Raw genomic sequence first — 14,465 nt, 5'->3', positions numbered from 1 at the left:
CTGCTTTCGTTGAGTCCCATAAGTTTTGGTGTATTGTGTTATTGCTTCCATTTGTCTCAGAGTATGTTCTAATTTGGGGGTGGGAGGGGTTTCTTCTCTGACCCATTGGTTGTTCAGGCGTCTTAATTTCCACACTTTTGTGAGTGTTTTGTTTTCCAGCTGCTATTCATTTCTAATTTTATTCCATTGTGATTGGAAAAGACACTTGGTATGATTTCAGTCTTTTAAAATTTAAGACTTACTTTGTGTTCTATTATGTGATCTGTCCTGGAAAATGTTGCCTGTGTACTTAAGAAGAATGTAAGGTTGAGTGTTCTGTATTTGTCTGTTAGGTCAAGTTGGTTTGTAATGATGCTCAAGTTCTCTGTTTTCATATTGATCTTCTGTCTGGTTGTTCTCTTCAGTATTGAAAGCTAAATATTAAACTCTACTATTGTTTTACTGTATTTTTGCTGTTCTGTAAGTGTTTGCTTCATATATTTGAGGGCTCTGATGTTTTGTACATATTTAGTTTTGATTGTTTATGATTGTTACCTTCTAAGATATGTTTATAATTGTTTATTTTCCTGCTGAATTGATTCTTTTATCATTATACAATGTCCTTATTTGTCTCTAGTGATAGTTTTGGCTCATCTGTTTTGTCTAATAAGCCACCTCTGCTCTCGTTTGCATGTAATATCTTTTTAATCCTTTCAGTTTCATCCTGTGTGTGTCTTTACATCTAAGGTGATGTATCTTATAGACAGAATATAGTTGCATCTTGTTTTTTCAATCCATTTAGCCACCCATGTCTTTTGATGGAGTTTAACCCATTTACGTTTAAAGTAATTATTGACAGGGAAGCACTTATTATTGTCATTTTGTTCATTATTTTCTGTGTTGCAGTTAATTTGTCCCTCTCTCTTGCAGCCTTCCTTAGTATTTCTCGTTCTCTCTTTTTTTTTTTTGGTATTGATATACTTTGATTCCTTTCTCATTTTATTTTATCTTTTGTAGGCATTTTCTTTGTGGTTGTCATAGGGCTTACATGAAACATAGCAGTCTATTTTAAGCTGATAACAATTAACTTCAATTGTATATAAAAACTCTACATTTTTACATTTCCCCATTCCCAATTTGTTGTTGGTGACACAAATTACATCTTTATATATTATGTATTTATTAACATAGTTTTGTAATTATAGTTATTTCTTACGGTTTTGTCTTTTAAATTCAATACCAGACTTAAAAGTGCTTTTTGCACCACCATGATAGTATTACAGCATTGTGTTGGTCAGTATCAGCTATTTTTATATGCCTTGGGGTTGCTGTCTAATATCCTTTTGTTTCAACTTGCAGAGCTCCCTTTAGTGTTTCCTGTTAGGCAAGTCTAATGGTTATGAGCTCAGCTTTTGTTTTAGAAAGTATTTCAACTTCATTTTTGAAGGACAGTTTTGCCAGATATAGTATTGTTGGTTGGAAATTTTAATTTTAGTGCTTTGAATATATCATACCACATCCGGCCTATAAGGTTTTCATTGATAATCTGATGTGAATTCCCTTGTTCTTGACTAGTTGCTTTTCTCACTGCTTTCAAGATTCTCTGTCTTTTGACAGTTTATGCGTCAGTGTGGGCCTCTTTGAGTTCATCCTGGTTGGAGATCTTGAGCTTCTGATTTTGGGTGTCCCATTTCCTCTTTCAGATTTGGGAAGTTTTGGGTCATCATTTATTCTTAGTCATACTCATTGCTTCATTCTTTTTTCTTTTTGTTCCTCTGACTTGATAATTTCAAATGACTTACTTGTGTTTGAGTTTGCTGATTCTGTCCTGTGCTTAAATCCGTTGTTGAACCTTTTTAGTTAATTTTTTCAATTCATTTATTGTATTTTTTAGCTCCAGAATTTCTGTTTGGTTCCTTTTTATAGTTTCTCTCTTGTTGGTATCCTCAAAAACAATTTTGTTTGGGTTGCTTTTTTCATGATTTGTTTTAGTTATCTGTGTTCTCTTGTAGATTTATGGAGCTTCTTTAAGACAATTATTTTGAATTCTTTGATAATTCATAAATCTGTTACTTTGCGTTTAAATTTTGGAAATTTATTTTGAACTGTTGGGCCATGTTTCCTTATTTCTTCATGTACTTTATGATTTTTTGTTTCCCCCTGAGTTTTATGCATTTGAATAAACAACCACTTTTCTCAGTCTTTATAGACTGGCTTTATACAGAGCAAGCCTTACCAGTCAGCTTTGCTAGAGATTCTGGGGACCTCTGCAGGTTAGCTGTTGCTCCTGCATCGAGCTTTCTTGTTTTAATTCTCTGTGGCCTCCAGCTATCTGAAGCACGCTGGCTCTTCATCAGCTCCCAGAAGCAGACAAGACAGATAACTAGTCCCTTGGGCAGTTTTCTAAAAATTGATTTGCCAGATGCTCCCTCATCTCTCTCCCTTTGTAGAGAGAAGCCAGGAGTTGAGTGCCTTTTCCCAGTCTTAGCAAACCGCACTGGCCTCTGTCTGTGTTGCAGGCCCTCTGGCTCCACAGCATGCTGCCCACTCTCTCCGATGTTTTCAGTGCCCAGGAGTCCACACTGTGGGCTCTGTTAGTGCTCCCAGTCAGGTTAGACAAAAACCTGCTCCTTGGGCAGCCCTATGAAAAGGTGGAATGTTGGGCATAACCCCCCACCCCCAGCCATGAGGAGGAGCTCAGCTGTGCTTGCTTTGGGAGTGGCAACATCAGATAAGGTGAATTGGCTCTTCTAATCCATTTCAGGGCTATTGTTCTTGGCTTTGCACTTGCCCTGGGGTACTGTAATTTCTTAACTGGTTTCTAGTGTACTCAGAAAGATATATTGATGCATGTATTATTAGTTTGGTATCTCTGAGAGAAGTAATGTGGGGACTTTCTGTACTGTCTTCTTGCTGTTGTCTACTCTTGCTTTATGTCTTTTAATGCCAAATAATATTCCAGTGTATGAATAAGCCATATTTTATTTATTCTTTCATCAATTGATTGACATTTGGATTGTTCCTGTTCCCTGACCTTTATGAATAATGCTGTTACGAACATTCACGTGCAGTGTTCTGTATGGTTATGTTTTTATTCCCATTGGGTATATACCTGGGAGTAGAATTCCTGGGTCATTTGGTAATTACATGTATAAGTTTTGAGGAACTTACATAGTATTTTGCAAAGGTGTCTGTTTTTGAGGGGGAGGTAATTAGGTTTATTTATTTATTTTAATGGAGGTACTGGGGATTGAACCTAGGACCTCATGCATGCCAAGTACGCACTCTATTGCTGAGCTATACCCTCCCCCCTTCCTTTGCTTATTTTTAATTGAGCTATCTGTTTTTTTACTTTAAGAATTCTTTACACATCCATTATTGATTTGCACACACTTTCTCCCATTTTGTGGGTTTACCTTTTACATTCTTGATTATATATTTTAAAGCGCAAACATTCTTAATTTTGATAAAGTCTGGTTTGTCTACTTTTTTCTTTGGTTGCTTATTCTTTTGGTGTCACATCTAAGTAATCGTTGCCCAATCTAGTTGTCTCAGCACCAATTGTGGAAAAGGGTATTCTTTCCCCCACTGAAAGGTCTTGGCACCCTATTTGAAAATCATTTGACCATAAATGTGATGATTCTTTTCTGGGCCTTCAATTCTTTTTTTATTGATATGAAAGTCTATCTTTATGTCAGTACCACAAAGTCTTAATTACTCAGTCTTTGTAGTAATTAATTATTGTAGCTTTGAAAAGTGCAAGTCCTCCAACTTTATCCTTTTTCAAGATCATTTTGGCTCCTGGATTTTTTGCATTTCTGTATTAATTTTAGGAGCATTTTGTCAGTTTCTGCAAAAAAGCCAGCTGAGGTTTTGAAAGCGGTTGTGCTGAATCTGTAGGTTAGTTGGGGCAGTGTTGTCATTGTAACAATGTTAAATTTTCCAAACTAAGAACAAGGGATGCCTTTCCATTAATTTAGGTTGTCTTTCATCTCTTTCAATGATGTTTTGTAGTTTTCAGTATACTAGGCTTTTGCTTCTTCTGTTCATCTTATTTGTAAGTATTTTATCCTTTTAAGTATTTTAGCCTTTTTTGATGCTATTGTAAGTAAAATTGTTTTCTGAATTTCCTTAGATTTCTCACTGCTAGTATATAGAAATAGAGTTGATTTTTGTATATTGATTTTGTATGTTACAACTTTCCCAAACTCATTTTTTAGCTCTAATCATTTTATTGTGATTTCCTTAGGATTTTTTTTATGTATATGATCATGTCATCAGCCAAAAGAGATAGTTTTGCTTCATCCTTTCTAATCTGGGTGTCTTTTATTTCTTTTTCTTGCCTAATTACCCTAGCTAGAGCCTCCAGTGCATTGTTGAGAATTAGTAGAGTGAACAGACATCCTTGTCTTGTTCTGATCTTAAGGGTAAATCACCCGGTTTTTGACCATTTTACTATGATGTTAACTGGGATTTTGATAGACAGTCTTTCAGGTTGAGAAAGCTCCCTCCTGTATGTATTTAGTCTGTCAGATATTTTTTTCTGTGCTTATTGAGATAATCATTCCTATTTAGTTCCTTTATTCTACTAATATGATGTGTTAATTACAATTGATTGATTTTCTTTTCATGGGGGCTTGAATTTTCCTGGCCCACCAGGCTGCAAATCCATAGGAGGACCCGTCACAATTTCTCAGGGACTTTTTTTCCTTCCTGCTCCCCTTCTGCTTTGTGCCAAGACGCCTCTTCTGTCATCTCCTAGAGGTTGGGACATGGTTTACTTCTGTTTTACTCTAACTCTGAGGCCCTAGTTTAGTCTTTAAACTTCTGCCTCCTGTTTTAATAGGATCACCAAAAAGCCCTCAGGACAAAAATCAGTTTGAGTGCTCTAATTTCCCAGGGTTATTACTTGCTGTTAGGTTTTGGTCTGTAGTTCTTTATACTTTTGTCAGTGCTTTGCTTCTTTTAAGATAGGTTTTTTTTTTTTTAAAGGTAGTTTTAAAACACTTTTTACAGCATTTTAATTTGTTTTCAACAGGAGATTTGGACTGAGGAACTTGCCATTATTATGAAGACTTATTCGGGTTTTAGCCTCCCCCCTACCCTGCCCCCCTTTAAATCCTTTTGTCTCTGAGGTCCCAGAACTAGGGAAGCAGGGGTATGACAGGGGCTGATAATCTGTATGGGAGAAGGGATGTTGTTGTTAGTACTCTAGTTTTCTGGGAAAATTCATCATTTTGAAGAAGAAAAGAAAACTTTATAATTCAGTCTTAAAGAGACTTTTTTTTTAATTAAATAACTTTATTCAGGGTATAATTTACATACCATAAAATCCACACACTTTTAAGCATATAAGCAGATGATTTTTAGTAAATTTCCTGAGTTGTACAACAATTTCCATAAATCCGTTTTAGAATATTTCCACCATCCCCGTAAGATCCCTCTATCCCATTTTCAGTTTTCTCTGTTTGTACTCATTGTGATAGGCAACCACTAATCTAGTCTCTATGGTTTGCCTTTTCTGGACATTTCATATTAATGGAATCATACAATATGTGATCTTTTGTGTCTTGCTCTTTTAGCATAATGTTTGTGTGGTTTGTCCATATTGTGCCACATATCAGTATTTTGTTTGTTTTGGCTGTGTGTCCAGCCACGTGCCTAGTAGGTACCCATGTCCCAGGTGCCACATGCACTCCTTACTCCCAGGGTGCTTCTCACTTTGAGCATCCTACCTTGTGCCTTGTCCCTTGGATACCCCATGTCCTGTGCATCCTGTTCCTGGGCACCTCAACTTTCTGTGAATCCTATGCCAGAAAACCCGGCATCCAGGTGCCTGTGCCTGGAACACCCAACTTTCCCACTCCCTGTGTCTTAGAGACCCTTATATTCTGTGCACCTAACAACTTGGGCACCCTGGCCTCAGACATGAGTGGCTTTGCTCACCTGTGCCCTCTGCCTCTCTCACTCCATCCCTGACCTTGCCGTCCTTGTGTGGGGGCCCAGTGCCTTGTGTCCCCCCCCTTGCACTGACTGCCCCCGGGGTGCTGCCCTCCTCCACCCTCCGGGGGCTCCAGTGCTCTGAATCCTTTGCCTCAGGCCTAGTGCCTTTAGTCCGGAGTATCCTGCACCAGGCTCGTTAGTTCCTGTGTGCTGGGCCAGACCCTGTAACATGTGCGAGGTGAGACAAGAGCTGATGGTGGGCAATTAAAATATATATATACATATATTGTTCTTTTTTATTGTTGAATAGTATTCCAGTGTATAGACATACCACCTTTTACTTATCCACTCATCAGTTAGTGAACATTTGAGGTTGTTCCAGTTTTGGGGGTATTTTATTATCTGAGCTGGGATGTGTACATGCTGTAGTCTGGGGCTGTTGCTAGACTTGTCCTGTATGAACAGTTTATCTCCATTCTGCACAGGAGGTCCTGGTTCTGTGCTAGGCATTGAAGTCTATTTGCCGAGTGTTACATTTGGTGTATACTACCACTTAGTATCTTTTGGCTCCTATTCAGTTTCATGTTTGCTGTGTATGATGTACTGAGGTTTGCACCATCTACATTGTAATTTTGTAGCTTTTACTGTTTTCTTTCAGTATTCAAAAGGTCATATTTTTCTTTTGTTCCTGGAATTCTTTACCTTAGCTTGGCAGCCATTTTATTTGGTCTCTGTAATTTTGCCTTTTCTTGAATGTTGTATAGTTGGAATCATACAGTATATAGACTTATCAGATTGGCTTTTTTTTTCATTCGATAATAGGCATTTATGGTTCCTCCATGCCTTTTCATGGCTTTGATAGTTCATTTCTTTTTATTGCTGAGTAATATTCCATTGTTTGGATATACCACAGTTTATTTATCCATTCACCTACATCTTGGTTGCTTTCAAGTTTTGACAGTTATAAATAAAGCTGCTATAAAAATTCATGGGCCATAAAAATTCATGTGCTGCCATAAAAATTTTGTGTGGATATAAGTGTTCACTTCCTTTTACATTGACTTTAAATAAATTAAGTGATGTATTACTATTTACTAATAAGAAATTACAGCAGTTAGAATTAGTAAAAATGAATTATTTTCCACAACTTATCTTAATGAAGGTTTTGTGGCTTGTTTCCATGTGTGCTAAGGAGTAAGAGTCTTTGCCAAGCTTGTTGTGGCTGTGACCTTCTTTTTGTGTTGGTCTCAACTTTTGTGATCCTTTTGTTGAGAGAACACCAGTATTACCACATTCAGTAATTCAAAGAAAAACAGTATGATACTTCCAACCATAAAACATTACAAGAGCTTCTCCCACCTGAAAGCAAGTACCCCAAATGCTATATTTTTATCTTCTTTTCTTTCTTTGGCATTCATGGCAAATTTTTTTTACATCATTGAGATAATGGTATACATGTAATTAATTACATATTTTTGATGTTTCTAACATGAAATGCACTATGACCATAATGTGATGTGTAAAATGTTTTTGAAACTCGTGTTAGTGCTGATCAGTAAATATTTTATCTGAATATTCATCCAGTATTCTGCATTATCCAGAGAGATGCTGTTTAAAATGTTAATTCATGATGTATTTTGTGAATTTACCTGATTTAGAATCTGTATTCTAACGTTAGCTCTGTCACACTAGTTTCAATTTAATCTTTTCCTTACGATCAGATGGGTTGTGGGTGTGGATAGAGCAACAAAAAGTCTCCTTCCTCCCAACTTTTGCATTGGATAAACCGTAGCAAATCTTTGTAGCATCTAAGAGCTTAAGCCAGAACGTTTTTGAGAGTTTTCTGTCTCTTTACCTTTGGGAGTGCAGGGATGGCTGCATGAAAACGTTGGGTTTTCCTCTAACCTTTTGGTTAATACTGAACATGTTTCTCGTCTTTTAGCTGTGCGGACAGAGAAGAAACGCCTTAGGAAGCCAAGCAAGTGGCTTCTGGAATATACAGAAGAATATGATCAAATATTCGCCCCTAAGAAAAAACAAAAGAAAGTACAGGAACAGGTGCACAAGGTATGTTCCAGCATTTCAACAACCTTTCGTCAGTCCCTTGAGGATACTGTAATTTTTGCCTTCAGTGTCATATTTTATCTTTGTGGGACAATAATTTCCTTCACTGGGATCTTGTTTTTCAGTTTTTTGCCTCCAGCTTCTGGCATAGTACTTAGCATATACTAGTTATACAGGAAATGTATAAATGATTCTATGTACTGTATGTGTGTGTATGTAATATACTTTCCCCCATTGCTTTCAAAATGTGTTTTAAGGATTTGGGAATATTGCTATGGTAAAATGTTTAATAAAGAATACAGGATATAAAAAATAATAGTATGATACTAATTTTGTAACCAATGTTGTAATACCTTATTTGCTTTATTTTTATTTATTTATTAAAATTTTTATTTATTTTTGGGGGTGGTAATTAGGTTTATTTATTGGCTTATTTATTTTAATGGAGGTCTTGGGGATTAAACCCAGGACCTCGTGCATGCTAAGCATGCGCTCTACCACTCTGTACCCACCCCACCATTTGCTTTATTTAAACTCAAAATATTTTCAAGTTAATTAGAGATAGGAGGGAGCCAAGATGGTGGAGTAGAGAGACTCCCACAAATACACCAAGAATTACGTCTACAAACCCGTTGAATTGCACAGAACACCTTCTGAACTCTGGCAGAGTGCCTCTCATTTTGAAATACTGGAGGATTCTCACAAAATCCAGTAAACAACAAGTTTATACTATATAGCACAGGGAAATATACTCAGTACCTTGCAGTAACCTATGGTGAAAAAGAATATGAAAACAAATTATGTATGTTCCTATATGAGTGAAGTACTGTGCTGTACACCACAGATTGACACAACATTGTATACTTCAAAAAAATTTTTTTAATTAAAAAAATAAAGCAAATTAGAGACATTTTGACTTGATATCCCTAAATAACATGCACCTCTAAAAAACGTTTTTCTTCATAACCAATTTTAACATGGTCACATCTAATAAGATCATTTTATCTAATAACAAATCCATATTCCTATTTCCCCAGTTATTTCCTAACCTTAACATTTAGTCTGTCCAAATCAAGATCCAGTCTAGGGCTACACATTTTATGTAGTTGTTAAATTTCTTAAATCACTTTAAATGGAGGAAAGTCTTCCCCCCGTTTTTATGACCCTATCTAAGTACTGAGAGTGACACATTTAGAGTATCTGCCCTCTAGATTTTTGTGATTGTTTTGTTAAAATAGGTGTCACTAAGCTTGTTTCTTTGCCCTCAGTGTTCCCTGTTAAGTGGTAGTTACAACTAACAATTTGATTGATTCAAGTTGAAACAGTTTGGCCGGATTACATTTTAGGTGTCGTATAGTGGGTGGCACTGGGAGGTATTAACATCCAGCAGTTCACGGTGGATTCCTCTCTTTTGAGTTACGTTTTACCTCTTTCGATCAAGCAGCATGTGCGTAATTACTTTGATTCTAGAAGTATATTCTGTACCCAGTCAGCCATTTCCCTGATGCTTTGAAAAATAGCAATTGAAGATTCTTGTCTGTATCAGTAATTTCATTCAGGGTTACAAAATGAAGTCTTTCAGATTTTATTATTTCTTCTACTTCTCATTTTATTGTCCTGAAGTACATGAAAGGCGGAATAGGAGTTTATTTCTTTCTCATTAATTTACCAACTTAACATTAGGAGCTTTATTATTAGCTGCTTTTGTTGATGACATGTTATGGAATCTTTTTTTTTTTATGATTATCACTATAGCTTTAATGAATTTTTATAGCTGCTTTTATGTCTGGTTTATAGCAGTTAGCATAATGTCTTCAAGTTTCATCCATTTGTAGAATGTCAGAATTTCGTTCCTTTTCAAGTGCTTTGTTGTTTTTGACGCTCAAATTACACCAACTTTGGCCCATGGATTCTACTTTTATTTTTTGCTCTTAGGTAAGTTCCCGCTGTGAAGAGGAAAGCCTTTTAGCCCGATGTCGATCTAGTGCTCAGAACAAGCAGGTGGAAGAGAATTCTTTGATTTCAACCAAAGAAGAGCCTCCAGTTCTTGAAAGGGAGGCTCCATTTTTGGAAGGGCCCTTGGCTCAGTCAGAACTTGGAGGTGGACATGCTGAGTTGCCACAGCTGACCTTGTCTGTGCCTGTGGTTCCAGAAGTCTCTCCCCGGCCTGCCCTTGAGTCTGAGGAATTGCTAGTTAAAGCACCAGGTAAGATGGGGATGGGTCTCAATGTGTAAGTAGATATAATTAGAGGAAGCAGAAGACTTCAGTATGTTTTGATTGAAAGTCGACAGTGTATCTCTGTACCACAAAAAAACCCCCTTTCATCCTGGGAAATCCCTCAAGTACTGGCTAATTGGACGTAGTTCATGACCTTGAACTGGTGGTACACTGCCAAGAAGACATAATATATAAAAGTATTCTCCTTACTCCATTGTTGCTCTTCCTGATTGTTGGTCAACCCAGGATAACAGGGTTTTTGGGAGGGACGCTGCTTACTAATGGAGTAAACACATAAAATTTCACTTCAGATATTGACTTCATCAGTTTTTGTGCAACTTGGGAAGTTGTTTAAGCTCTGAACTTGTTTCCTCTGTGTAAAATGGAAACTGTAAGGTAATAATGTACAATGAAATTTACCTGACACATAGTAAGCAGCTAAGTGTAAATACTCCCTTAAAGTTAATAACCAGTTTCTTTTCACTTTGTAATTCTTTAAATACCTGTTACCTGGTGAGAATTGGATTTAAACATACTGTCTGTAATTTCACCATCTGATAATTGAGTGTTGTAGTCAGCCAGGGACAATTTTGGATGTAACTTTTTTACATGCCCAATGGTAGTTTGTGAGGCTATTCCTTATAAAGGTATCCCAATTGTGTTTAATCAAATAAGGCAGAATCAAAGAGAATAATAAAGATAATTACCATCTCATTATTCCCCATGTGCCAAACTCTATGATTAGGCTCTTTTATATCATTCTTAAGAGCAGTCTTAGAAAGTAAATAAGTGTCTTTTACTTATTTAGAAGCAGAACAAAAATTCTAATCCTGGTCCATTTATGCCCAGAATTTAGACTCTACCTCATTTCTCCTTCTTTCATTCTTACCACCAATTAGTTGCTTTAAAGGCAGTTCTACCCTTTTGAGTTCTCCCTTAGTTCTTTTGTGATTAAAAAAAAAACACATGTATTTTTTATAAGTCTACAGATACACACTTCCATTAACTAATATTTTAGAATAGATAAATTCCTACCCTGTCCCTTCCCACAAAATGATAAGAAAAACATTAAAATGTGACCAATTTTTGCATGATGTATAGAATTTTTTTTAAATTAGCTTGTGCCCAGTTTCTCAATCACCTAATGAAAAGATATGTGCTTTTCAGGAAATTATGAAAGTAAGCGTCAGAGAAAGCCAACTAAGAAACTTCTTGAATCCAATGATTTAGACCCTGGATTTATGCCCAAGAAAGGGGATCTTGGTCTTACTAAAAAGGTATGTTATTTCAGTCAATTCTAAAATAGGGTTGAACCCAGGAAATAGGGGGTCTTAAAAACAAACCATATTGTAATACTTAACATCAATGCACATATACTTAGAAATTACAGAATGTCAGAGCATATTTGGTTGGTCTGATCCTATATTAAGAGGCCATTTTGCATTTTTGTGGGCATGTGTATATTTGGTTTTAGGTTTTCTTTTCAAAGGCAAATGAAAAAAGCTTTTAAGATTGAGTAAAGTTGGGGGGATGGTATAGCTCAGTGGTAGAGTGCATGCGTAACATGCACAAGGTCCTGGGTTCAATCCCCAGTACCTCCATCAAAAAATAAAAAATAAGCCTAATTACCTCCCCCTGAACAAAATTTTTTTAAAAAAGTAAATAAAAAGATTGAGTAAAGTTGTGTTCATTTATTTTTCTCTGGGTTCAAAACCTTTCTTACTTGATTTCTGCTTCACATCTGTCTCTGCAAACCACTAATCTGTTCTTACCCCATTGCCCTCTTTGCATAACACCTCAGAAAAGAGCCAGCTTAAGGCAGAAACAGTTGATCTTAAGTTCTGCAAACTTGGTTTTCATTAGCCAAGAAGGCATCATTAAATAGTAGTTGGAAATAGAAAATTATTTTCTAATTCTGTAATAGACAATAGCTGGGTATTGATTCCTTAGGACACGTTCTTCTCCCCGTACATCCAAGGAGTAACTCAGGGTATATGTTAGAAATTCAGTTGTAGGATGTGCACAGATGCCCTATTTAAAAATTTTTTTTTATTTAAAGAAGAAAATGCGGAATATAATCAAATCAGAAACACATTGAGTTTTTTGCATTCTTTTCTTTAGCTATAACAAACTTCTATCCTTTAATCCTATATTAAAGCCCATAGTTTTTGTTTTTGTTAGATATTCACCCATCTGGATTTGTGCGTACATGTAAAATTTAACTTGTATATTTATACCTTATTAAAAATCACATTATGTACTTTTAATTCTTTTATTCTTCTAAGAGCTGCTTTGTGACATGGGCTTTTCAGTTATTCTTAGGCTCATCTCTTGCCCTCTGAAATCTCTCTACAGTTTGTACGGTCTTCAGTGACAGTGTGTCTCCAGCTCGCTCTCCTCTCATTTTAGCTTACACTCCAGTAGGACCGTGATAATCTCCGTCTGCTGTGCATTCTCTTCTGGCTTTGTTTTATTCAAATCTTAGCCACTCTGCAAGATTGTTGGAAGAGGTAGATGGGAAGGACCAGGGAAACTGGGATTCAGTTGAATGTTTTGAGCGTGGAAGTGACATTTGCAATCAGATGATAAATTTAGTAGCATTGTAAGGTGAGTCATAGGAGGCTGTTGCCTTACTGCTGGAGATGAGGTGATGATACAGGTCAGTGAAAGTGAGAACTCAGGACAGTTAAGTGAATGATATCCCCTCTCCCCCAGTTTTATGGAGCTATAATTGGCATATATAAGTGACTGATTTTGAAGGAGTAAGATGATTCTTCAGTGGTTTTGAGACTGACTGACTTGCAAAAATAGTGTTAATTTGTATCACCTTGCTCTGACAAATGTAGTTTTCTAACCTGAAATTTAATTTGTCATGTTTCTAGGTTATTTTTTTTCCCTAAGAGGATAAAATGCATGATTTAGTTTATATACTTAATTTATATAGACAAATGTATCTCAGAATTCCTTTCTTTTTTAAAGTTGAGATTTAATTCACACAAATAAAAAAGCACAGATCTTAACTGTTCTGTTTGATGGCTCTAGACAATTATATATACCATATAAGTACCCAAACTAAGTATGCATTACATCCATCACCCCTGAAAGTTCTCTTTTGCCCCTCTTCATTCAGTTTCCCATTCTCATCACTTCCAGAGGCAACGCTTTCTAACTTCTGTCACCATAGATTACTTTTGCTTCTTCTTGGATGTTGTATGTATTTGTTTTGTTAACTGGCTTCTTTTATTGAACCTATGTATTTGCGATACATACCACAAGGGTGCTATTTCAGTAGTTCATTTCCTTCTATTGCTGAGTAGTGTTCCAAGTACCATTTGCTTATCCTTTCTCTTGTTGATACACGTGTGAGTTTTTTCATTTTGGGGCTATTAGTCATAAGGCTGGTATGAGTAGTCTCTCTGAGGGTTTTTTTGTGTGTGTGTACTTACATTTTCAGTTCTCTAGATGTAAATACTTAAGGGCGAGATTGCTGGCTCATGAATATTTGTATTTTAAAGAAACTGTGCAACACTTCTCCAAAGTGCTTGTACAACTTCACACTCCCATCAGCAGTGTATCAGAGTTTCAGTTGCTCCACATCTTTAATAGCATTTGGTTTTCAGTCATTTTAAATTTTGCCATTCTGGTGGATATGAAATGATACCTAATTATGTTTTTAATTTGTATTTCCCTAATGGTTGATGAATTTGAACTCCTTAGTATGTGCTTACTGGTCATTCCTGTATCTTGTAAAACAACTGTTCAAGCACACATACATATGTATATTTAAAATTAAACATTATTTTGGCGGGCTAGGTAATTAGGTTTATTTATTTAATTATTTAAATGGAGATGCTGGGAATTGAACCCAGGAACCTGTGTATGCTAAGCACACACCCTACCACTGAATTACACTCTCCTAACTAAGCAAACGCATTTTTGATTGGACTATTCATCTTTTTTATGGTTGCCTTTTGTTTTTTGTGGGGGAAGGTAATTAGGTTTATTTTGTTTATTTGTTTTATGGAGGTACTGGGGGTTGAACCCAGGACCTCTCTACCACTGAGCTATACCCTCCCCGTTATGGTTGCTTTTTAAGACTGCTTTTTATATTTGGGATATGAGTCCTTTGTCATGTATATGTACAATAAATATTTTTTCCCAGTCTGATGCATGCCTACTCATTTTCTTAATTGTATCTTTAATGAGAAGGAAATTTTTAAAGTTTTTTTCTTTTATGATTTATATTTTGTGCTTATTTGAA

At 36.1% G+C, this 14,465-nt stretch overlaps 1 protein-coding gene across 6 annotated transcripts in view; it reads left to right on the top strand.

The window, feature by feature from the left end:
- NSD1 (nuclear receptor binding SET domain protein 1) overlaps positions 1–14,465 on the top strand; it is a 126,828-nt gene that overhangs the window by 65,049 nt on the left and 47,314 nt on the right. For all 6 annotated transcript variants that reach the window (XM_072947175.1, XM_072947172.1, XM_072947176.1 and 3 more), the window contains 3 exons: positions 7,865–7,989; positions 9,922–10,192; positions 11,372–11,481. In XM_072947175.1, coding sequence (XP_072803276.1) covers positions 7,865–7,989; positions 9,922–10,192; positions 11,372–11,481 — 506 coding nt within the window. The remainder of the gene's footprint in view (positions 1–7,864; positions 7,990–9,921; positions 10,193–11,371; positions 11,482–14,465) is intronic.

This window comes from Vicugna pacos, chromosome 22 (assembly GCF_048564905.1).
Source record: "Vicugna pacos chromosome 22, VicPac4, whole genome shotgun sequence".
Classification (NCBI taxonomy): domain Eukaryota; kingdom Metazoa; phylum Chordata; class Mammalia; order Artiodactyla; family Camelidae; genus Vicugna; species Vicugna pacos.
The sequence above is the reverse complement of the archived record's forward strand: the minus strand, read 5'-3'. Positions and strand labels throughout refer to the sequence as shown.